This window comes from Mytilus edulis, chromosome 8 (assembly GCF_963676685.1).
Source record: "Mytilus edulis chromosome 8, xbMytEdul2.2, whole genome shotgun sequence".
Classification (NCBI taxonomy): Eukaryota; Metazoa; Mollusca; class Bivalvia; order Mytilida; family Mytilidae; genus Mytilus; species Mytilus edulis.
The window spans coordinates 61,188,168-61,214,286 of record NC_092351.1 but is presented as its reverse complement, the minus strand read 5'-3'; the positions used below and the strand labels follow the sequence as shown (position 1 = coordinate 61,214,286).

At 32.9% G+C, this 26,119-nt stretch overlaps 1 protein-coding gene across 1 annotated transcript; it reads right to left on the bottom strand.

Annotated features, from left to right (window-relative positions):
* Nucleotides 1-14,768: 14,768 nt before the first annotated feature.
* Nucleotides 14,769-19,194, bottom strand: LOC139485980 (uncharacterized). Its single transcript, XM_071270661.1, has 3 exons — nt 19,041-19,194; nt 16,944-17,174; nt 14,769-15,413 (listed from the first exon to the last, which is right to left on the bottom strand). Exons 1-3 carry the CDS (start codon nt 19,099-19,101, stop codon nt 15,142-15,144), a joined length of 564 nt encoding a protein of 187 aa, XP_071126762.1. The 5' UTR covers nt 19,102-19,194; the 3' UTR covers nt 14,769-15,141.
* Nucleotides 19,195-26,119: the final 6,925 nt, after the last annotated feature.

Here is a 26,119-nt window from a genome sequence, read left to right as displayed (position 1 = left end):
TGTTTGTTAATTAGTCAGAGCCGAGGTGTACTGGTTAATGCATCAGACTACTTACACAAAGGTTCCTGGTTCGACTCCTGTTCCGGTATGAAAATTTCAGGGACTGAATTTTCGGCTCTCCCTTGACACCATTTGCGAGTATGGTCTTGAGGAAACGATGATAGTCAGTTGGAAGGGGGACGGCGATAAATGGCTGACCCGTGTTAAGAGAGAGCAATATCTCTTGCACATTAAAGACACCCTTGAAAATTTCGAAAAAGGACAGGCTAGTGCCGCTACAAGACAGCAATTGCGCCCACAAAGTGGAAAGGGATTAATTTAAGTAGCAAACTTGTTTCCCAATCCACTATAAATTAATATGTTTAAACTAATTTGCACAAAAAACCACAAGAAGATCTACAAAGTTTTGAAGCAAGATCGGATATATTTTGTAGAATTCCACATTATTAAATGGAGGTTCAAGGGAATTGTCTGATTTCATCTTTGAACATTTTTGACTGAGTTCATATTGATCAAACTTAAGTATTCCATGTAGTGTTGTTTTGTTTTTTTCATACTTTTTTATGAGTTTTCCTCAACGAATGACTCCTCTTTTTATGCCCCACCTACATCTGTCTGTCTGTCCCATTTGAGGTTAAAGATTTTGTTCAAGGTTGGTTTTGATGAATTTGAAGTCCATTCAACTTGAAAGGTAGTGTACATGGTCCCTAGTATATGATCTTTCTAATTTTCATGCCAAATTAGAGTTTTAACGTTAACCCCAATATCATGGTCAACTGAACATAGAAAATGATAGTGAGTTGGGCAAATGTGTACTGTGGACACTATTTTTGTTTAAAACTGATTTATAAAAAAATGAGGATCTGTTATCAGTCACAATGGGTGAATTGATTAATTTGTTGGTGATTGTTACATTAAGATTGATAAAAACAATAATCAAGGTTATATTAGTAAAAGTTGACAATACTTGAAGGAGATCCGCGTCTGGATTTCATGCTGTATTGAAGACTAAGTGGTGGCCTTTGGCTGTTTTTCGCTCTTTGTTGTCTCTTTGACGCATTCCCCATTTCCATACTCAATTTTAATCGTATTGTTTTTAACCCTTTTACAAAAAAGCTAAGAATTCATTAACGTAATGAATGAATGAAGACCTATGATGAAATATTGACTAATGGTCAGATAATATCGGGGAGAAAAGTGCCTCGATGGCCAAGTGGCCAAAGTGGTTTTACTGCTGTATTATTAGCCTGTCAACTTCAAGGTTGTGAATTCGAGATCCACACGTTGCAGGTGTGTTTGTCTCCAAATTTTAATCGAATAGGATTGCTAGCTTTCATGCAACAGGTTTCTCAATAAATTCCCCGTTCCTCCACCCATAAAAATGGCTGCCACTAAAAGCTTATATTGACGAAAGTGGTTTTCACACACACACAAAAATCAATCAATCAGTGACAGTCATTATTATTATCAGTTCAATGGTAGTATAATGAAGAAAATATGTTCTTTTGGTTCTGCTCACTTAATGTCCAGTGTAAAATATTTCATGTATATCTTGGCCGATTGCTATTTTATACTGAAATCACCTAAATATAATTTATGAAAGTGACTTAAAACATTATTAAAAAAAACATACATAAAACGCAATTGAATGAACAATATGTATCCTATCGAACAAACAATTTTTAATCCTGAAAAACTTCCCTGTCTCTTATCTGTGATACTAATGATTGAAATTTTATATTTATAGCAGTTAATGTCTGATACTAAGTATTTGCTCTTTTTTATTAGACATCTACATTTTATAAATTATATATATATATATATATATATATATATATATATATATATATATACAACTCGTCTAAACATCAACCCAACAATGTTAGATCTGTAAATTTGCTTTCGCAAATTTTTGGTTCTTCCCTCGCCGGGATTCGAACCCATGATACTGTGATATCGTGACACCAAATCGCCTGCACTGCAGCCGTCCCGCTAGACCACACGACCACCTGGGCTCTCAAAAAAAGAGCTTTCGCTGGCCATGTGTTACCTTTCCACGTCAGTTTTAATCTAGCGGCGTACTACAGTACATGATATATAAGGCATGAAGATGTTATTGTTACAGATCAGCTAAATTATCTATAGTAAAGGATCCTACAAATTAATGTAAGATACAGTCACAGAAAATAATTATATTCATAAGTACGTCTGAGTCAGTGACAACCCTACAACAGATGTATCCATCGGATCGCCATCAATGATGGTGATACATGGCTGTGTACATAATGTATATACAACTCGTCTAAACATCAACCCAACAATGTTAGATCTGTAAATTTGCTTTCGCAAATATTTGGTTCTTCCCTCGCCGGGATTCGAACCCATGATACTGTGATATCGTGACACCAAATCGCCTGCACTGCAGCCGTCCCGCTAGACCACACGACCACCTGGGCTCTCAAAAAAAGAGCTTTCGCTGGCCATGTGTTACCTTTCCACGTCAGTTTTAATCTAGCGGCGTACTACAGTACATGATATATAAGGCATGAAGATGTTATTGTTACAGATCAGCTAAATTATCTATAGTAAAGGATCCTACAAATTAATGTAAGATACAGTCACAGAAAATAATTATATTCATAAGTACGTCTGAGTCAGTGACAACCCTACAACAGATGTATCCATCGGATCGCCATCAATGATGGTGATACATGGCTGTGTACATAATGTATATACAACTCGTCTAAACATCAACCCAACAATGTTAGATCTGTAAATTTGCTTTCGCAAATTTTTGGTTCTTCCCTCGCCGGGATATATATATTAAGTGTATGCAAAATTTATGTATATTTTGTACATGTTATATTTTGAAATAAAGTGTAATTTACGTAGTTCTAGTCTTTTGAATTAGCTATTGCTTGATCAATTTCACCTAAATGTACTTTAACACTTTTATTTAAACCATGCATTTTTAGGTAAGATTTAATCAAATAATAATATATGTAATTATATTCTAATTATTTATTTTTTGCAAGTTACTGAAGTAAACTGTCATTTAGATTTATTGTGAGGGTTCCTGAGGGTTATATTAAAATTAATTTATATTTATACTTAGTCTGGAACTGGATCTCATACATGTTATAACCTGTAGAAAATATTGCTTAAAAATGGTTTTAACTTGTACAAAATTTAAGATAAATTTTAATGAAGTAAAATAGACTTTTAAATTCACCAATGCATAAAGAACAACAATAAATAGGCCAGAACGTGTCTTTTTCTGTAGAGGACAATGACCACAAAGTTTCAGAAATATATGTTTTATGACTTATGTTGGCAAAATGTGTTTTCATGTAATTGTATGTTTTATATAGTCCATCATGGCTTAAATAAGTGTTACACTATTTACTAAAAGCTTGCATCATATCCTTAATGACAATTACATTAGATACTAGTAACTAAATTCTTCCAAAAATTTTAAGAACGATGCCTAATAATTTTGGGCAATACTCCTCCCACTCGTTTTATAGCATGCAAAGACTAAAACAATGTCTATATGCTTACTCTGTAAAAGCAAGAGAGAGGTGAAACAGTTTTCATGGGACCACGCTTCATTATCAATATCTTTGGATCTACTCTTCGACATTTTTGGCCTTCAGCATGACTTATGTAAATTTATAACTTAATTTTGTTTTATAAACTATAAGATCATTGCATGAGGCGAATGTAATTTTGATGTTGAAAATATACATCCTCTACTTTGAAAGCATGTATTTGTGTCCTTTGGATGTCGTCTGCTCCATGGTCTGGTTGTTGTCTTTTAGACACATACCCCATTTCCATTCCCAATTCTATTTGTAGACACATCTGTCCTGGTTTTCCTCTAATGTCTTTTAGTGTCAACTAGAATAAAATTATTTACTTTTGCCCTCAAAGTGGACACTCACAATTATAATTCATCAAATAAAGATATGTTCATAGATAGTTATAAGAGGATCATAAGACATGCCCTAAGATATATCTTATGACAAGTCTTAGGAATGCTTCGTAATACCAACCCCTGGACATTAATTGTACCAAAAAAAGACAAAACACACTAACATGAAGGAATATAAAAAAGTTATGAAAATACTATTGAGGTTAATAACATCTGTTGCGATAATAGAAACATCCTTATTTTCGATTTTGTACAAGTTAAACCCATTTTTAAGCAATATTTTGTACAGGTTATAATGTACGAGGTACTTTTGTACATGTTAACTATTACTTGTATGTTTGCATTATACAAGTTATAACATATACAATATTTTTGTACATTTTATAACCTGTACAAAATCGCAACTTGTACACGACATATATATATAAATGTTTAATAAAGGATGTCAAGTTTTAGTTAGCATATTTGGATTGTTTAATCAAACCGTTAAACACTTTACAATTAAGGAATGACTGTAATTTTTTTTCTGTCTATGAAGAAATAACATAAACAATTTGGTGCACACTGAATAACGCGCGTAGCGGGTTATTTAACAGTGTGGACCACATTTTTTATGTTATTTCGAATAGACAGAAAAAATATTACAGTCATTTCTTATAATTTAATTCTAAATTCCATTTTAAACCGTAGAAAACCATGACAAAACGTTGATGACATCACGTTACAATATGTCCTTCAAAGGAATCTTGGCGAACTAACAGTGTTTGCGGCGGATACACATGCTAAGAAACGAATATCGATTTAACAGAACAAACATTAAAAACTAGTTCTGATCAGTAAATTTGCTCTACTGATTTTAGAAATCAACTGTGTTCTCTTGAACATGTATAAAACTGGTTCATGTGCATGATTGCTTAGTATATATTAAGCATACTCCATCTCGATTTCATTTGATATAAGCGCATGATAGGGATTCAAATATCCGTCACTGTCTTCTCCACAAATGCCACTACCCCTAGTAGAACGTCCACTGTTTCTCGTGCGATGAATATAGTATATTGAGGATTCTCGATTCAAACATCCATCATCTACTTCAACGTACTCGTGAGCCTCTCCTTGATGTGCATGGTTTCCAGATACATTGTGGTGTGTTGAATGAACTGTTCTCCTTTCTCTCTTTGTGCAAGATACTTCATATTTCCAACAAACATACGTAATAGAGACACAAAGTAGAAATAATATTGAAACAATAGTGATGTTCACGATTTGAAGTATCGATAGTCGCATGACATCAGTGCCTATCAAAAGATATAAAATATACTACCAAGAAAAATGAATTATTTTTCATAAGAATATTAAAAAAGTTTATTATTTCAGTTTAGGAATTATATATATTAGCACTCACACCACATCTTCCTATATCTATCTAAATTAAAAACGCGCATAAGTTTTTTTTCATTTGAATTATGACGGCCTAGTCTTTGCATTCAAAAATAAGAATTTGATGTTCTCTGCGGAGGGTCTATAGATGCCAATAATGTGTATACGGTACCTGTCTTATATTTGGCAGTCATACCTCGCAGAACACACATATATATATAGTGTTAATTTATTCTTGTCCTGATGATGCAGGCAACATTTCCCACTATAGGCATATACATTACGCACAACTGCTCATTGTTGAAGGCCGTACAGTGACATATAGTTGTCAATTTCTGTGTTATTTTGGTCTCTTGTGGACAGTTGTTTCATTGGCAATCATACCACATCTTCTTTTTTATAAGCACAGTGTGCATTCTTTCAATAGTATTATTAACGCTAAATATTTTGAAGGTATACATATAAAATAAAAATCATCGTAAAACTGGGGGATATCAAGATACCGAAAGGAACGGAAACGGGTGACAAAATTGTAATCACTCGTAAAGCAAATTTGCATTCAGTAAAAAAAAATACAATTGGATATAAGTATCTTAACTGTTGATTGGTTAGACTATAAAAAGAAATTTTGCTCGTAGCATTGATCTTTACTGTACGGTCATCTAGAAAACTGTAAGCTTCGTACCTTTGATGAATTGTGGGTCTTATGTTGGAGCTTCATATTTTTTATGTTTTTCACAAATATAGTTAAAAATTAAAGGAACAATGCTGACTGTCATGTTTAGCTTTATTTATCTGGAGTACTTAATACAAATACATCCTTCACCCGGTGAAATAAAACCCAGAAAGAAAGTTATTGAGGTATCAACTATATCTCTTAAAACTTTCTTTGAATCTTTCCATCAAAAATGTAAGGGATCATGATATACATATCCGATTTTTGGTAGTAGGCATTATGCGTTGAAGAATTATGCTGTGGGCAGGACTGTATGTATTTATCATCACGTAGGAAAACAAATTAACAACTTCATTAATACCTTCAGTCAGATACTATTAACAAGACCACTAAGTATTAAATAAAATCCAATGACTGGTTTTATTCGTTTAGATGAGGTTGTGAAAAAGTTTTGTATCACAAGAGGATAACAAAATAATCATCTTTACCAAATTTTCAAATTTGGGAAGCGTAAACTGACTGCGATTTTTTTTTGTTTCTCTGCAATAAGATTCATGTGTATAGAATTGAAAGTGAAAATAAAATTGGACCTAAAGCGTGGCTACATACCTCTCCACATCATACAAAGTTTATAAACATATGAGATGAATTATAATTAACCTTTTTTTCTGACAATCGTTTCATTTCATCATCTAATTGTACCGTTATTAAAGAAAGTATAGTGAACTTTATAAGCAAGACCCGTTGAACTTGTAATTTCCGACAAACTCTTTATATTAAAGAAAAATATATATCCTCCTCCTTTTCGGATCTAAATGGGAAAACATTGCACTTTATTACGTTTTATGGCAATTGATCTCTGGTAGAGAGTTGTCTCATTGGCACTCATCATAGCGTATATATCTTCTCATTTCATATAGCTTATGCATTACCCAAATACGATATATTTTGTTGTTTGTTGCTTACGTTACTTTCATTGGGAAATATTCTATGCATATTCAGTACAAAACATTATAATGAGAAGTATCCATATTGATATGCAAAACAAAAATTGCAAACAAAATACAAAACTTATCCCAAATAATTAATCGCCGTAAAACGTAAAAAATTGACGTTACCATTTGAGACGCAATATGTGGTACTTTACACTACAGGGAGATAACTCTGTAAAGTCACCTAAACGTTTTAATTCCACGTGTTGTAAAGGGAATATTAAGCTTCTCAATGATCAAAATTGGTGTTTGTCAAACTGCTCTATAACCAGTGTATTTTTTCTGACAAAACAGTTGGTTCAAAATTTTTGAAATTTTTATATTTTTGTTAAAGGGTCAAAGTAAATACTACATTTTATGAAAATTAAACGAGCCAAATTATTTTTACTGAAGGTGTTGGGTACCACCTTAACGTCAAAGTCTTGTTAACACTTGTAACACGCTGAGATAATCCCATCTTTGCTATAATGTAATTCTTAGTTCAGTGGTTAAGTATCAGGTAAAACGGCTCTATCAAATAAATCAAGAACTACAAACTACAAGATTTTAGATATCTGTACCTTTCTCTAGAAGCAAGAATCTATAAAAGAAACTATGAACTATTTAATTATCTGTATCTTCAAGTGAAACAACAAGGCTCTTTTAAAGACACCATGATACTCGGAACCACACGTTCAAAGTATGTTTGGCTTCATATGGAGCTTCAAGGCTCCATAAAGAAATCCATGAACAAAGAGGGACAGACATAGACACAGACAAAAGTTTGAACAGTAAAATAAAATATATATTGATATTGGAAGCTTTATTACCAAAATAGACATAGATAAATACCCAGAACACAAATGCAGATATTAGTATGAGAACAAAGCTTTTTGAATTTTCTATCCCTGCTGTTAAAATTATAAATTGGTCCCACAGACGTAAGAGGAGAATTATCAGGTACGTATTTACAAAACTTGCTTTTAAAAAAGTGGAGACAGTATTTTTATTCTTTCATCAGCTGTGCTACCGTAATTGTACAATTAGTATTTATACAATAAGTGGTGCCAACATTTACATGATTAGTAACCACACTGATGAAAACATTAATGAGACTTATTGGTACCATCTTTTTTGATACAGAACTCTCCATTTTGTATATCTCCAACTTCTACACCATATGCTTTAAGATCATCTCCGAATTTCTTTCTAAAGATAGCTTTCTGGTCATTCCAGGTGTTTTGGTCTGTGGAACATCCAGACTCAGTGTTTTTATTTATCGCAAAACAATCTCTAATAAAGAACGTCAACGTGGCTTCTGAAAGTGGAAAATAAGACTTAAGATTTGAATAATAGGTTTAAACCAAACTACATGTGATCAATATTAATCAGGAACACATTCGTTTAAATTGGTAAAATAACTCAACTCCTATACGGAATCGACATAGTTGTGACGAACGCTGTTACATTGTTACAAAATGTTATATAAATAACACATCGATGAAAGTGTGTTAGAGCAGATTGTTACCCCGAAAAAATATGTCAACCGAAGCGAAGCCAAGGTTTACCATGCTTTTTCGAATAGAAAGAAAAATATTGCAGTCATTTCTTATAATTTAATTCTAAATTCCATTTTAAACCGGTGTATATCATGAAAAAACGTTTATGACAAAATTATGCATATAAGCTGATAAACAAATCAACGTCAGCCAATCAGAAGACGCGTTACATCCAAAATTCAATTATTTATTAATAAAAAAAGATGTGATATGATTGTCAATGAGACAGTCATTCAAGACCCGCAGAGTCAAACGGGTATTTCGAATTAATTAATATTAAAAAATACAAACCCTTTGAAAGTTTCATATTTTTATCAGCAAATAAGCCTAAAGCAATATAATAAATTTGACAAAAACCTAATTTTATCTTGCGTGTTAGACATTACCTGCGCCGAGAAATTTAACACTTCCGCTGAGAGTACCACATCTGTTTTTTAGTTGGTCAGTTGGATCATTTGGACATGTGCCAAATATTACTTTTGTTGCATTTGTTGCCAGCGTTGCGTTGGGACATTCTGGGCTGCTTAATTTTTTCACATATTTTGGTATAAAGTTTCGGATCTCTGGTGGGCTTATACTACCATCTACACATTGCAAACATTCTGTTCCTGAAAATAAAAATGTTTAGAACATACTCACCCCTTCGCGTCCAATGAAAAGTCAGTTTTTTTCCCTCTAATTTTCATAGTACATGGTTTTCCATGCACTATGAAATACTATACATGAATGACTTTTCACTGTCAGTTAATTATGAAAGTGAACTCTTAATAGCTGCACTAACGAAGTGTACAATCCCCTTAGGCATTTTCCTTGGGAAAATAGCCTACTGATTAAAGATGAAAGAGCAAAGATTAAAATAAAAACATTTTGAATTTTGCAAAATTTCATGCATTTTCTAATGGTACACATGCATAGAATACACCAAAAAAAATTAGGTATTTAAAAGATAAATAAAATGATATTTATTTAATTTATATACCTTACATTTGAGGGAATTATCTTCTTTTTCTTTAAAAAAAAAACCTAATGTCAGACTGCTGATATATAAAGCAAAGGATTGTTTTCGGATAAACACAATACATTTAAATTTATCAATAAAAAGTAAAATTTAATGTTGAATGGTCTGAATTCAAATATTCATACAGAGAGTTTTATATTTATAAAAAAAAAAAATCAAATTTCAAAAAGGAGATTTATATAACATTGTGTTGCTTTTTCAAAAAAAAAAACAAACTAAAGATATATAAGTATTAAATTTTACCTGAAGCAAACTATGTCAGTGCTACTTCATTTCACCCATTGAAATGATCATTACCTATGTTTTACATTTGGTTCATTATAAAAAGTGAACTCTTATTTAGGTTTGAATATAACAATGGGAAAGGATAGTTTTGTAAATTCACTCGAAAGTGTTAATATGTCCTAAATTGGTCAGACAATACTTGGTCGTGTTTTATGAAGATTTAAGCCCTCGGTTTCGCCTTGGACTTAAATCTTCATAAAACATGACCAAGTATTGTCTAACCTGTAATTACCCTTTATATATACAGCCAGAAAATTGTTAGGGGTGATAAAATAATAGATATAGGAAGATGTGGTGTAAGTGCCAATGATACAACTCTCCATCCAAATAACAACTTATAAAAGTAAACCATTATAGGTCAATGTACGGCCTTCAGCACGGCGCCTTGGCTCACACCGAACAAAAAGATTTATAGGAAGATGTGGTGTGAGTGCCAATGAGACAACTCTCCATCCAAATAACAATTTATAAAAGTAAACCATTATAGGTCAATGTACGGCCTCCAACACGGAGCCTTGGCTCACACCGAACAAAAAGCTTTATAGGAAGATGTGGTGTGAGTGCCAATGAGACAGCTCTCCATCCAAATAAAAATTTATAGAAGTAAACCATTATAGGTCAATGTACGGCCTTCAACGCGGAGCCTTGGCTCACACCGAACAAAAAGCTTTATAGGAAGATGTGGTGTGAGTGCCAATGAGACAACTCTCCATCCAAATAACAATTTATAGAAGTAAACCTATGGTCTTTTTTTTATCAGCAATACTTATTGTGACATAGTATTTATATCCTATGATCATAGCGGTTCTCAGAATAATAATGAAGTCCATTACTTAAACTTCCGAAAGGTTTGGAACGCATGGTAAAACTTACACAAAAAAAAAAAGCAGGACAGAGATTACAACTGGAAAAAAATGCAGGACAACATTTTTCATCCATGCATCAAGATACATATATATCGATTATTTTCACAGGATGCATTCACACAACGTAACTCTTAAAATTGAAGCGTTTACTTCTTGGTGTCGGTGAGTTCTGGGATTTTACCGACTTTTTGTTAAAATGAAGAATACATCTTGACATGGGGTCAATACAATATAAAGTTAAAGAATTCTATAAACCGAAGTGTTAGTTGATAATGTTTACAAATATTGTTATTCCTGAACTTCCTCTGACCTGCCACAATAAATCTTTTGCTTTAATATGGGGCGTCACTTGGTGGTGTGGGATATATATTTACACTGCCACGCCCGGACGATACCTCGTGTAGGGATATTGATGTCCTTTCAGCACTATAGATATGTACATGTTAATATTTAATCGACGGCGAAATACTACATGTGGCATTTATGAAAGACAAAATGATTTGTCTTACTACTTATTAAATACAAAGTGAATAAATAGTATGGAAAGTGGATACAAAATTGAATATCAAATGCATTTTTCAAAACTCAATAAATTATTTTCAATTGAATTATTATAGCCAAAAGACAAGATACTATTAAGGGCAATATAGATTTGGGTACATCAACGCATATTGAATACTATTTATTGAGACAACCTTGAAATATAAAAATAAAATGTGTATTTAAGGATTGTTACAAATCTGTTTGTCATTCGTTTGCCATAGTATGTATAAATGCTTCTTGCCAATAAAGTATTCATTCATTCATTCATCCATTCATTCATTCATTCAAATCTCCCTACTCTCCCGTATTTTTGTTTGTTTGTTTGTTTTTGTTTATTAATTCAAAAGCACTTGAAAAAAAAAGAACTACCTACCGATTGCTTTGTGTGTTATCGTTATCCCAATTATTGAAAATAAAATAAATTTATACACCATTTTAAACGTATTCTGGCAAAATATATGATTTCCTATAACGACTTATGTATGATTTGTTTTCAACATCACTTAACAATACTAAAAACAAAGTGAATATATCCGCATGTGCAATACATGGACAGATTACTTTTTATTTCCTATATTTCATAAAGGAAGTACAGTGTTATCTGCTATTTAAGATTTATATATTTTTTACACGCATTAGTGAGAACATTGGTAACATTTTATACAATTCAATTATGTAAACATTATCGACGTTTTTAACTACATTTTTATGAATACGTTCTCATTTATTTGCAATTTTTAGTTCACATGGCATACTTTTGTAATTTAATTGCGCATCGTATGTCTGACAGCTTCCATAGCCATGGCAAAACTTAGTCTAGCGGTTTAAATTGCCGTATTTGAAGAGAAATTTGCACCGATTTAAACAAAAAATCAATCTTTCTGATCTATAGGGGATCAGTCAAATGTCGTATTGATATACTAAAAGGTTTCAACGTAGAATAATAACTTCGCATGTTGTACATTTTGTACATCCTATTATCAATTAAAACTGCTGTGCTGAATATGTTTTCCGAAAACATTTACAGTCGATTTCAATGAGTGTGTAGCTAAAGGTAATATCTTTGGTTGACTTACTTGCTAGCTGCACCGTGAAGTCATTATTATGTAAGTTGTACTACCTCCTTTCCAAGTAGTCTAGTCCTACAGACAGATGAATTGGTTATCTGTCGGACTAGTCTACTCTTAGTGGAGGGTAGTTTATCTAACATAACAATGACTTCACGGTTCAGCTAGCAAGCAAGCTAACCAAAGATATTACCTTTGCCTACACACTCATTGAAATGGGCTGTAAACCCATAATTAAAGATTCTTCTCATGGGGTATTTGATTATGTGATTACATTTACTTGGCCGTGTATTATAGTCATCATTTTATTACAAGACCAATTATTTCATGATAATTTATCATAATTTGATAATCTAGGACTGTGTATTTTTGATTATTTGATAATCTTGTTTAAAAAAAGCCGTGATTATGTGATTACTTGGACACCAACATGAGAGGCCTCATTAAACTATATATTCGTAATTTTTAAAAACGTATCATTATTAGACAGCAAGTTGTTCTTTTTATCACATTTAAGCATGCGCCAATATTATCTCCTGTTCATTGTGGTTATAATTTCCTGTTAGTTAGTATGAGTAATGTTTTGCGGTTTGTGTATAATATTTTTATTTATATAAAATGTATTATTTTTTCTTTGTTATACTTAAAACAAAATCGAAGAAGAAATACATAGAAATAACAGGGGATGGGTTATGGAAACCACAAGTCGTATAAACACAGATTGAACCATAGTTAAAGTATAGACTGATACCAGACAAATAACAAACTACAAAACACTTCACGAGATTTTACGAGATTTTAAGATTTAATATTTATATGCATGTAGGTTGAAATCACGTAGACATATACTATGTGAAAAAGAGTGAAGTCATTATTGATACTATAATATATACATCTATCTTTGATCTCATCCCATAAGAAATTTACTGACCCAATATATCGTATCAGGTCACTAGCACACTTTGTAACAAATATTATAGCTATTTTACGAAATTTTCCTTTGATCTTACTGACTGATAATTTCCTTTCTCAGCACAGTAGAGTGATATGAAAAATTATCGCTTGAAACCAAGAGCGCACGTACCCGTTGTCAATGAATTAACAACGTCGTAATAGGTAAGAAAAAGCGATAAACATATGATCATTGGTCATTTCAACTCGATTGAATCTATAAATATCCGTAACTGGACTGATATCTTAAAGAAATAATCATGATATCAATGTAATTTTTTGTCTGATGTAGAAATGAGAATAAAATACTCAAAGGAAAATTGTGCCTGCTTAAAAATTATTTTAGACTATTTCTTATGAGACCTTAACTCTTTCCCTGTCGTACTTGATTATTTTAGTTTTTCGAGTGGCTACACTAGCTAGATTCAAATAGTACTCAGCAGTATTTGACTTTGCTTACAACACTTTGTTATGGCCTATTCATGGGCATTATGTTTTCTGGTCTGTGCCCCACCTAGGTCTGTCCGTCTGTGCCATTTTATGTTAAAGATTTTGGTCAAGGTAGTTTTAGATCAATTTGAAATCCAATCAGATTGAAAGGTAGTGCACATGGTCCCAAGTATATGATCTTTCTAATTTTCATGCCAAATTAGAGTTTTAACCCCAATATCATGGTCCATTGAACATAGAAAATGATAGTGAGTAGGGCATCTGTGTACTGTGGACACCATTCTTGTTTAAAACTGATTAATATAAAATGAGGATCTGTTATCAGTCACAATGGGTCAATTGATTAATTTCTTAGTGATTGCCACATCAAGATGGATACAAAATAATCCAGGTTATATTAGTAAAAGTTGACTATGCTTGAAGGAGATCCAGGGTACTGGATTTTCATGCTGCATTGAAGACTAAGTGGTGGCCTTTGGCTGTTTTTGCTCTTTGATGCATTTCCCATTTCTATTCTCAATTTTAATCCTTATAGTTTTGAAAAATTTTACAGAATAATAAAAGCTAAGAATTTAGAAACACAATGAATGAAGACCTATGATGAACTATTGACTAATGGTCATGCAGTATCGGGCAGAAATGTGCCTTGTGGTCAAAGTAGCTCTTCTACTGTATCATTAGCCTGACAACTCCAAGGTTGTGAATTTGAGCCAAGAACATGGCAGATGTGTTTGCCTCCAAATTTTTATCGACTAGAATTCAAGTTTTCATGCAACAGGTAAAATTTCTCCATAATCTCTAGTTTCCTCCAGCAATGAAAATGGCTTCCATTAAAAGTCAATATTTCTGAAGGTAGCCTTCAAACACAAACAAATCAATCAATCAGGGACATAATTTGTATCAATCCAGTGGTAGCTATATAGTATACTGAAGAAACTATATATATTTTGTTCTGGAGTGATTGTTGTTCATTAAATGTCCAGTGGCAAATATTCCAAGCATATCTTGGCGATTGCTAGTTTATTGACATCACTAAATTAGAATGCAATAAAACACAAAAAAAACCACTTGGTATAAAAAATCTTTAATTTATGAAAGTTAGGCAGCAACATGCATTGGTCAAATTAAGTGAGACTTAAAAAATGATTAAAAACATGTAGAAAGCTAGTAAAAGAACAATATGTATATCAATCAACAAAATGAAAACTGATGAACTTTCAAAGTATTTCAGAAAGGCAAGTGGTTCTTGCTTTACTAGACTGTTTGATGCCCTTGTGTAAGGAATGACTTAGTCAAACACAAGGAATATACTCAAAGGAGTATGCAGGATTGTAGATTTTTTATTTAAGGTCCAGCTGAGGACAACCTCCAGGTGTGGGATTTTCCACATTTTTTAAATTTTAAGTTGTGCTGCAGTAATTGTACAATTAGAATATAGTCTTTATACAATAATTGGTGCCAACATTAACATGATTAGTAACCACACTGATGAAAACATTAAGGTGCAAGACTTATTGGTACCATCGTTTTTGATACAGAACTCTCCATTTTGTATATCTCCAACTTGTACATTAAGGCTTTTCAGATCATCTTCAAATTGCTTTACCAAGATAGCTTTTTGGTCATTTAAGGTGTTTTGGTCTGTATAACATCCAGATTCTGTGTTTTTATTCACCGCAAAACAATCTCTTAGATAGAAGGTAACTGTAGCGTCTGAAAGTTAAACAAAAAAGATTTTAGGTTTGAATGCTAGTAGTAGATTTAAACTGAACTATCACTGGATCATGTATTTTGTAAACTCATCAATTTTATATAAAAAAGAAGATGTGGTATGATTGCCAATGAGACAACTATCCACAAAAGACCAAAATGACACAGGCATTAACAACTATAGGTCACCGTACGACCTTCAACAATGAGCAAAGCCCATACCGCATAGTCAGCTATAAAAGGCCCCGATAAGACAATGTAAAACAATTCAAACGAGAAAACTAACGGCCTTATTTATGTAAAAAAAATGAACGAAAAACAAATATGTAACACATAAACAAACGACAACCACTGAATTACAGGCTCCTGACTTGGGACAGGCACATACATAAATAATGTGGCGGGGTTAAACATGTTAGCGGGATCCCAACCCTCCCCCTAACCTGGGACAGTGGTATAACTGTACAACATAAGAACGAACTATAAAAATCAGTTGAACAAGGCTTTACTCATCAGATGGACAAAAATACAAGTCATTTTATCTTTTGCAATATCATATATATTAACAATGAACAGTTCTATTCGAACCTGCCTAATATATATGTTTTATGGATGTCATCGAGAAAATCCAGGCCATAACTTACTACTATGTAACATATATAAATAATCGGCAACAATATATTTATAACTCCATTGTTTCCCGTTTTTATGGATTGTAATGTATAATGCGCGTTTGAAATGCAGTAAATAGTGCTACATGTAACGACAGAAAAAAACATGTGAAAAGCAGATCGGCGCAAATGCAAAATGCGCTTAAATACTGATATTGGTATAATCTGGTACCAGGTTTATAGTCTACATTTATATTCATTTTTCATTATTGCTTGTGTACAAATTCTTTCCTTTTCAAGATATTTTGGTGTCAGGCCACCAATTCAGCCAATCAGCATTTAGAACATTGGTAAAAAAAGCCCGACTTTGACGGACCAAGCACGGATGTTCTGTAAATTATACTATACTATTAGATAAATAAGAAGTATGTTTTGACAATTTGCAATTAATCGTTGGTAACTATATACCTTAAAAGTAGGAATTCAAAGACCAATTGCAATTTATGACTTAATTGAATAAATTTGACAGATAGTGATGTACATTGATATTTTTAAGACTACATGTACTTCATCCAGATACATATTTTTGTTCTTTTTTGACCGGGCCAAATTAGGTGATGTTATATCTCACAAAGTCTATACAAATCGTTTTTGCAAAGAATTCCGCTCAAGCCGTTGCTAGGGGCCGTCTTAAACTTGCAGTGAGGTGAACGTACGTTTACTCCGTGTCAAAGACCGCATTATAACTTTGAGATGAAGAACATTAATGCAAACACTGTTCTTTTGTGTGTGTGTTTTTTGTTTGTTGGTTTTTTCAGCTATACATTTGCTGATTTTTGTCATTGACGGATATCTCACATACTTTCTATTTTTTATAACCTAAATTTTAAGTTGCGTACATAATATAACAGCCAGACATTACCTCCTAAAGGTTGCATTGAAAATTTAACACTTCCACGAAGAGAACCACATCGGTTTATTCGTTGGTCATCTGTATTATTTGGACATGGACCAAATGATACATTTGTTGCATTAGTTTCCGACGTTGCTTTGATACACTTTGGGTTAATACATTTTTTCTCATAATCTGGTATTAAGTTTTGGATTTCTGGTGGGCTGATACTACATTCTACACACCTCACACATTCTGTACCTGAAAATAAGATTTTTACTTTAAGAATTGAATGCTTCTTTTTGTAACTTCATTGAAGTGTAAAAGCGTTGATCGAAGTACATTTTGTATGAAGCGCGAAGCGCTTCATCTAAAAAATGCGCGCACGGTCAACCCTTTTACAAACCTATAAATTAAAATAGACACATCCAATACTTACAATTACATTATTTAGCTAGGATCTTGAAAACACGAATTTTATCAACTTTTTATTTAATTCACCTGTGCACTTTATTGTGGGGCCTCGTGTTGATTTTCTCACTGCGTCGAAGACCCGCTGGTGGCCTCGTGCTGTTTTCGTCCATTTAATCGGGTTTTGACTCATTGACACATTCCCCGTTTCCTTTCTTAATTGTATTATTACAGTTAACACGTGTCGCTTAGCTCTTCACTAATCATACATGTATGTGCAGTATTTGGTTGTCGACATTTTATGCCTTTCGTATAATCAATATGGTAGGAAGGAACATGAGTAACGCACAATAAAAAACCCATAAATTTGCATATTAAACCCCAAAAAAAAACGTCGTTCACGATAAACGTGTTTATTACTTTGTTGCAAGAAGCATACACATATCGTTTCTCTTAAAATAGAAGCTTTGCTTTACAAATATTCTGAAATGATGCTAAGGCTAGATACAGTAGGTAAACGCGACGTCGTTTAAATCCCGCGAGATTTTCAAAATCCTTCAATCTCGCAGCTGCTTTAGAAATTCTGCGAAATACAATGCCGCTTGCAGTCAAATAGTTTCATCGAGGTCCAGTAGTTGGAAACTATTGACCGGTCCGATATAATCCAAACCTTGAATTTGAAAAAAAATAGTCAAAATATTGTGTTCTTATTTTATAAAATGATAACTGTGGTAAAATAAAAGCTTTTATTTAAGAATTGAATGCTTCTTTTTGTAAATTTATTTATTTATTCAAAAAATGTACGCACGGTCAACGCTTTTACAACCCTATATATACTTATAATTACATTTTTTAGCTATGATCATGAAAACACGAATTTTATATATTTTATTATTTAATTCACCTGTTGACCTGTGCACTTTATTGTTTGAGCACGTGTTATCATGAGTGAAAAGTTGTATTGAACAATGCAACTGCCTACGGAATAACACGTGATGTGCAGTTAGCCAATCAGAATAAAATATTATAATGAAACATACATCTAATGTAATTATTTCCTGTTGTCGTTATAAAAATATATAAAGAAAACATTTTGTCATCGTGAGCAGCACGATATTATACAAAGTTACAGAATTTCCTGCGACCCCAATAAATGATTAACGTTGTGTTGCTTTGTTGTGCGGGATGTAAAGACACACTGCCGCCACGCCCGCTCGGAATTGGGGGGGGGGGGGGGGGGGGGGGGTTAAATACAATGCCTCGTGTTGGGGTATTGATGTTCAATGGCGACATACATTATTATTTACGATATGTATATGTTAATATTAAAATTTCGACCAACAATCAACAGCTTCATGTAGCATTTATTAAAGACAGAAGGATTTGCCTCACTGCTTATTCCATTCTAGTGAATCAACCGTAATTAGACATATGGAAGAAAGTGGGTATAAACTTGATATCAAATGCATTTTTGGAAACTTAATTAATACATTATTTTGAATTGAATTATAAACAAAAGACAAGATACTATTGAGAGCAATTTAGATTTGAGTACATCAAAGCATATTAATTACATTTTATTGAGACAACCTTGAGATATAATGATAAAAATGTGTATTTAAGGATTGTTACAAATCTCCCTACTTTCTTGTATTTTTGTTGGTTTGTTTTTGTTTGTTAACTCAAAAGCACATGAAAGAAAAATTAACTACCTACCGATTGCTTTGTGTGTAATTGTAATCCCAATTATTGAAAATAAAATAAATTTATACACCATTTTAAACAACGTATTCTGTGTTCAACATCACTTAACAGTACTTAAAACAAAGTGACTATATCCGCAAGCGCAACGGACAGGTTTCTTTTTATTTCCTATATTTCACAAACATGACAAAGGAAGTGCAGTGTTCTATGCTATTTAATATTTATATAGTTTTTACACGCATTAGTGAGAATATCGGTAACAATTTATACAATTCAATTATGTAAATATTATCGACGTTTTTAACTTCATTTATATGAATACGTTCTCATTTAATTTGCAATTTTTAGTTCATATGGTGTACTTTTGTAATTTTATTGCGCATCGTATGTCTGACAGCTTCCATAGTCATGGCAACACTAGCGGTTTAAATTGCCGTAAGCGAAGAGAAACGTAGTATGAAATTTGCGCCGAATTTAAAAAGTTTCAATCCGCATTTGCGCCGATTGTGCACAGGTTAAGTTGAACACTTTAGGTTGTTTAAATCATTGTGACATGTTCAACATAGGTTGGTCCCCTCCTTAAAACATTCAGTATGCCTTCGGAATATACAAATATCAAGAATATTATCACTAGGTATTGTCAAGAATTTCAATAACGGTCAAGAAACAGACTTTGTTCAATACAAATGATCTATAGGGGGTCAGTGATGTCGTATTGATATGTTAAAAGGTTTTAATGTAGAATAGTAACTTCGCATGTTGTACATTTTGTACATCCTATTCTCAAGTAAAACTGCTGTGCTGAATATGTTTTCCGAAAACATTTACAGCCGATTTCAATGAGTGTGTAGCTAAAGGTAATATCTTTTGTTGACTTACTTGCTAGCTGCACCGTGAAGTCATTATTATGTAAGTTATACTACCTTCCTTTCCAAGTAGACTAGTCCTACAGACAGATGGATTGATTATCTGTCGGACTAGTCTATTCTTAGTGGAGGGTAGTTTACCTAACCTAACAATGACTTCACGGTTCAGCTAGCAAGCAAGCTAACCAAAGATATTACCTTTGCCTACACACTCATTGAAATTGGCTGTAAACCAATAATTAAAGATTCTCCTCATGGAGTATTTGAGTATGTGATTACATGTACTTGGCCGTGTTTTATAATGATCATTTTATTACTAGACTAGCTATTTCATGAAAATTGATCTTAATTTGATAATCTAGGACTGTGTATTTTTGATTATTTGATTATCTTATTTAAAAAAAAAAAACCTGTGATTATGTCATTACTTGGACACCCAGATGAGAGGCAAAATTAAACTATATTTTCGTAAATTTTAAAAAGGTATGATTATTAGACAGCAAGTTGTTCTTTTTATCACATTTAAGCATGTACAAATATTTATCTCCGGTTCATTGTGGTTATAATTTCCTGTTAGTTAGTATAAGTAATGTTTTGCGGTTTGTGTAAACTATATTTTATTTATATAAAATGTACGTGGTATTTTTCCTTTGTTGTATTTAAAACGAAAAACAAAGAAGAAACTCATAAAAAATAAAAGGGGATAGGATGAAAACCACAAGTCGTATAAACACAGATTAACCATAGTCAAAGTATATCTACTGATACCAGACAAATAACAAACTACAAAACACTTCACGAGATTTAAAGATTTAATATTTATATATGTACTTAGTCTAGTTGAAATCACGTAGACATATACCATGTGTAACCAGAAGGAAGTCTATATACTAGTTAAGAAACTTCCTGAGCTTCGTATTAGTTACATATAAATAATTTAATTTTGGATGTAACGCGTCTTCTGATTGGCTTACGTTATTTTGTTATCAAACCATAGACATAATTTAGTCATGTGACCGTTTGTTATCAACGTTTTTTCATGGTTTTCTACGGTTTAAAATGGAATTTAGAATTAAATTATAAGAAATGACTGTAATATATTTTCTGTCTATTCAAAATAACATAAAAAATGTGGTGCACACTGTTAAATAACCCGCTACGCGCGTTATTCAGTGTGCACCAGATTTTTTATGTTATTTCTTCAAAGACAGAAAATATATTACAGTCATTCCTTAAATGTGTTTGAATCGGCAAACTTTCACTGAATGTATTTCACTCGTGGACTTTCTAGCATTATAATTTACAAAACATTTCAACATCTTATAGTTTATGTCAAAACTTTAAAGATGTAACATTAAAATTAATATCTCCTATTGCTGAATTTGCAACTAAATTTTATAAAACATAAAGAAAACCTGTCACACATCGTTAAATGTGAGAATGTGTTTGTTTTTATGTACATATGTGCATAGATTGGGAAACACGTGTCATTTCCATTTGAATCACACTTATAAAACTATTGTAGTTGCATGCCACCCTTTAATATGGTCAGTTCTAAAAAACAAGTGAAACTGCGAGCTACTGCTCACTGATGATACCCCCGCCGCAAGAGGATAATATTAATAGTGTAAAAATATGCAAGTGTTCGGTAAACAGGAAATTGTCGAGTGATGAATCTGAAAATGCATCACACAGTAAAGCTGACTTATATAAATCCTGAAACCAAATTTCAGAAATCCTTGTATTGTAGTTCCTGAGAAAAATGTGACGAAAATTTTCAATTTGGCTATCATGTGTAAAATCATACAAGTGTTCGGTAAACAGGAAGTTGTCAAGTGATGAATCTGAAAACGCATCACACGGTATGGCTGACATATATAAATGTTGATACCAAATTACAGAAAGGGTGGATGTGTAGTTCCTGAGAAAAATGTGACGAAAGTTTTGTGGGACGGACTGACTGACGGACGGACTGATGGACGGACGGACGGACTGACGGACGGACGGACGGACTGACAGACAGAGGTAAAACAATATACCCCCCTTTTTTTAAAGCGGGGGTATAATTAATAATAAAGGAGTATAATATTTTTGATTCAATTAATTTTCTTTTTTTGTTTGTGATGTTGTGTTGTTGTCTCATTAGAGTAAACGCTATTTCATGTCAAGTTACTTATTGTAATCACAGTGTACAAGTTTCACAACAAATTTGACACTTTTATTTCTCATCATTCAGCGGTATTTTGTCATGTTCCTGTAATTCTTTATGATCAAACAAGCAACTTGTTTCAAAAAGATATTTTGACGTCATAGAGAGGCGAAAGGTGCCAAAGGGAATTCTTGGTTGGTTCCATCCGTAAAATATCCAGTATGCCTTCGGAATATACAAATATTGTCAACAATTTCAATAACGGCCGGGTACCAGTCTAGGGACATTCAAACATAAGTCAAAAATAAACTGACAAAACCATGGCTAAAAAAGAAAACAAACAAACAAACAACAGTACATAAAAAATATTCGGAAAACTAAAGACTGAGCACCACGTACCCCACCAAATACTAGGGTGATATCATTTCCTCCGGAAGGGTAAAGATCAAGCTCCACATGTGGTACCCGTTTTGTTCTTCCCATATTATAGTAGTTAACAATTCTCTTGTCACTGATGTACACCCTGTATAAGATGTACTATAGTAGTACTGCAACTGACATCGAAAAAGACGCTTAGTTAACGAGTTTAATGGTCCGGAATAACACACGGCTGCAAATTGTTTTAAATGATAGAAAAATATCTATATATTAATTTCGGTCGGGTCGTAAAAAGTTTCTATGGTCACATTTTTGTATTTTATCCCTTTAATGGGGGTACCCCTCAATTTACGGTTTTGGGTAGTTACCTTAAAATCCAGAAATATATTTTTTGGTTAAATTTTTCGCTATTTTCGTAAATATTTTCTATGCACATATCATCAAGGATCATCGGAATGATGAAGACATAAATATAATACCATCTCCAAGTAAAACTTTCAAACTTAAAGTTGGCTGTTTTTTAGATAAAAATTTAACGCGTTTTTCTTTGAAAACGAGAAAACGTATGATTAAAAAACAGTATTTGACATTTGAGAGGACAAAACATATTATTGCGATACTGCATGCAAATTTTGTTGGGCAAATTCCAAATAATTTTGTCAAAAACTCAAAAATAAAAACATCATTTGTACCTTTTTTAATTACGGAAATATCCTATCCGTCAATCAGCTCCACCATTTATTTTTTCCTTCACAATCAATTTGATAGTTTCGATGTGATTATGTAGATTTTGTAGGAGAAGTTAATTTATTTTTGAGTGATTTGGATATATATAGTAGTTCTTTCGTGTATTTTCTGTAAATTAGTTATATTTTTGTTAATAAAAATTTTGACTTTATATAAAAGTTAACCAAATCCTTCGGATAAGACGTTTTTCCGCATAATGACTATAGTTGACATTGTGTGAAAAAACATTGTATGTCAATGTTTAACCTCAGAGCAATTAATATGCATGCAAGTGGTCGGTGGTCGGGGGGAAAAGTACTATTGAACATGTTGAAGTTTCGCAGAGATTTGGTGTGTGACAAGGTGATGCTAAAACCAACTTCTCATGATATTCTCCTTTCCATTGGGCGAATCATTAGTGATGTTATGAGACTTGCACCAGAAGGCAAAATTGGTGCGTCTTTAAATTAGATTGATTGATTGATTGTTGGTTGCTTAACGTCCAGTGGCAAATAGTTCATGCATGTTCAAGACGAGAACAAGTTAACAATAAAAACAATAGGTAGCTTTTGTCATAATAGAGGCCATTCGGGATGATGATCGGGAAAATTTAGACTGATACTGGAAAATGATGGTTTATTTGATTGGGACAGAAATTTTCCATTGCATCATGCCACCTACGGACCCCTCAAAGAGTTGATGCAAGGGTTTTTAACGTGCAAAGAACGTGACACTCCCTTTACACGAGGCATCGGATTTAACGACCCCATTTTGACCGGACGTTACTGCGAACTTGATACATCCCGCACAGCCAAACGGACGCCCCACTTCGTTTTACTGCCGGTCGGGAGAAGACCAAGTGACCATATTTCGTTTCCCCAGTCACCCTTGGGGAACTTTAAATTAGAAACATCAGAAATCCATATATGTGATCAAACTGATCGACATGTATCCTCACAACCTGACACTTTTATACGATCTCGTACTCAGTTTCTTCCTTGTAGTTTGGATATGAAAACAGGGTTTTTGTGTAAAAGAAAAACCTTTAAAAAAACCCAGAAAACTACACAAAACTGAGTCCTCTAAACTTGTTGACAGTCTTTTAAGTTGTGCTTATTAATGTGAGTAATCATTTATCAATGCATAACCAAGTACTTATTGAAGTCAACACCTGTGCAATTAAGTAAAACAGTTACTGAAAAATTAAAATTTGAACTTGCTGTCAGTTCATTAATAACGATTGTTAGTGATGTGATTTGTTCTTCCATAAGAAAAAGCCTTTCTCATGTAGCACATTTTCTATATATACCGATCAGTTTTACCCAAGATTGTCTCTGATGCTTACCAAACTGCCAAACTTCAGAACTAACTAGATATTGTGACACTTAATTACAATTCAGACACAGTGGTGCCAAGGGATATGAAATAAAGAGTTTAGCTCTGAACTCAATTTAGTGGTTGCCATATTTGCTGCATGAAAATTGAAGTCTATGTTAAGACTTTCAGAATTACACCAAGGTGTGTCTGAAAATATCAAGGATACATTAAAAGAAGAACAATTACTTCACCCTGCCACCAGTGCTCTTATGAGCTTTGTCCTCGTTTTGGTATTTCTATGGAAATGATGCCCGCATAGCTTGTTAATAGATATAGGAAGATGTGGTATGAGTGCCAATGATACAACACACCATCCAAGTCACAATTTATAAAAGTAAACCATTATAGGTCACGGTCCGGTCTTCAACACGGAACCTAAACTCAGAAGTTCATTTGTTAGTTAATTGATGAAAAATAACACAAAGGCGTTTCTGAACCGTATATTGTCCCTAAAGATAACAAATATTCTTAAATGTATGGCTATTACTAAATCAATCGTTTCTGTAGCAACATTCTCCCCATTACATTTGGGATTGGCAGTGCAGATACATCATGCATATGCATATGGGAATATGGGTCACGAACATTGATCGAAACTTTGTACTCACGTTTCTTTTGTGTTTCCTATACAAAGTTAAGGTAGCACTCCACAGTTAGGTGTGTAGTTTCGCATTTTGGCCCCTGTGGATTTTTCAAATATGAGAGCTAGTGTGCAATAAAATTCATTTTTGGATAGCTGAGTATTAAAATAGCCTTTGTATTGGGTTTATATGAACATCAAGATTATGTAATGTATTGTAACGTGTAACCGGGCGATCAATGGATCCGTATCTGAATAAATCAGGATTTCAAGTGTTCAACCTAAATTTGCACCACAACAAGTTGTCCTATTTAAAACAATTAACACTCCCTTAAATGAATTCACAATGTCAAATATATAAGCTACACAATGCACATAAACTAAATTACAAGGTGAAGTTCCTCATTCACTTTGTATAGACACAATGCCTTATTATAGAATATATACACACAATGTCACTATGCAATCACTTTGCAACATGTATTAAGCCTGAGTATTCACAATGTCACTAATATATCACTATGCAACATGCATCAGACACTTAATTACACAATGTCACCAACGGATTACTATGCAACATGCATCAATTTATATCACACAAAACGTATAAACACATTATCACATATATACAACATTTATTAACAATATTCACCAATTTGTAATATCACCTTTGAATATTCAATAAACCACTATAACACAGTGACACAATAACATTTGCACAATGCTTCAATGCACAAGGAATGTATATGAACACAGCTCAACTCACACACTAATTATCACTATGAATCCGATCGAAATGAATATATTCCAAACTGATAAGATTAAACACAGTGCACTTTCACTTATACACTTTCACAATATAACAACTTGCAACACCAGCAAGATTTCACCATGTATTCTCACTAATACACGTCCACAATATAACAACTTGCAACACAAGCAAGTATACACCTTGTACTTTCACTGTACAATAACTTATTATATAAGTTCACTTATAACATAATCACTATTTGAA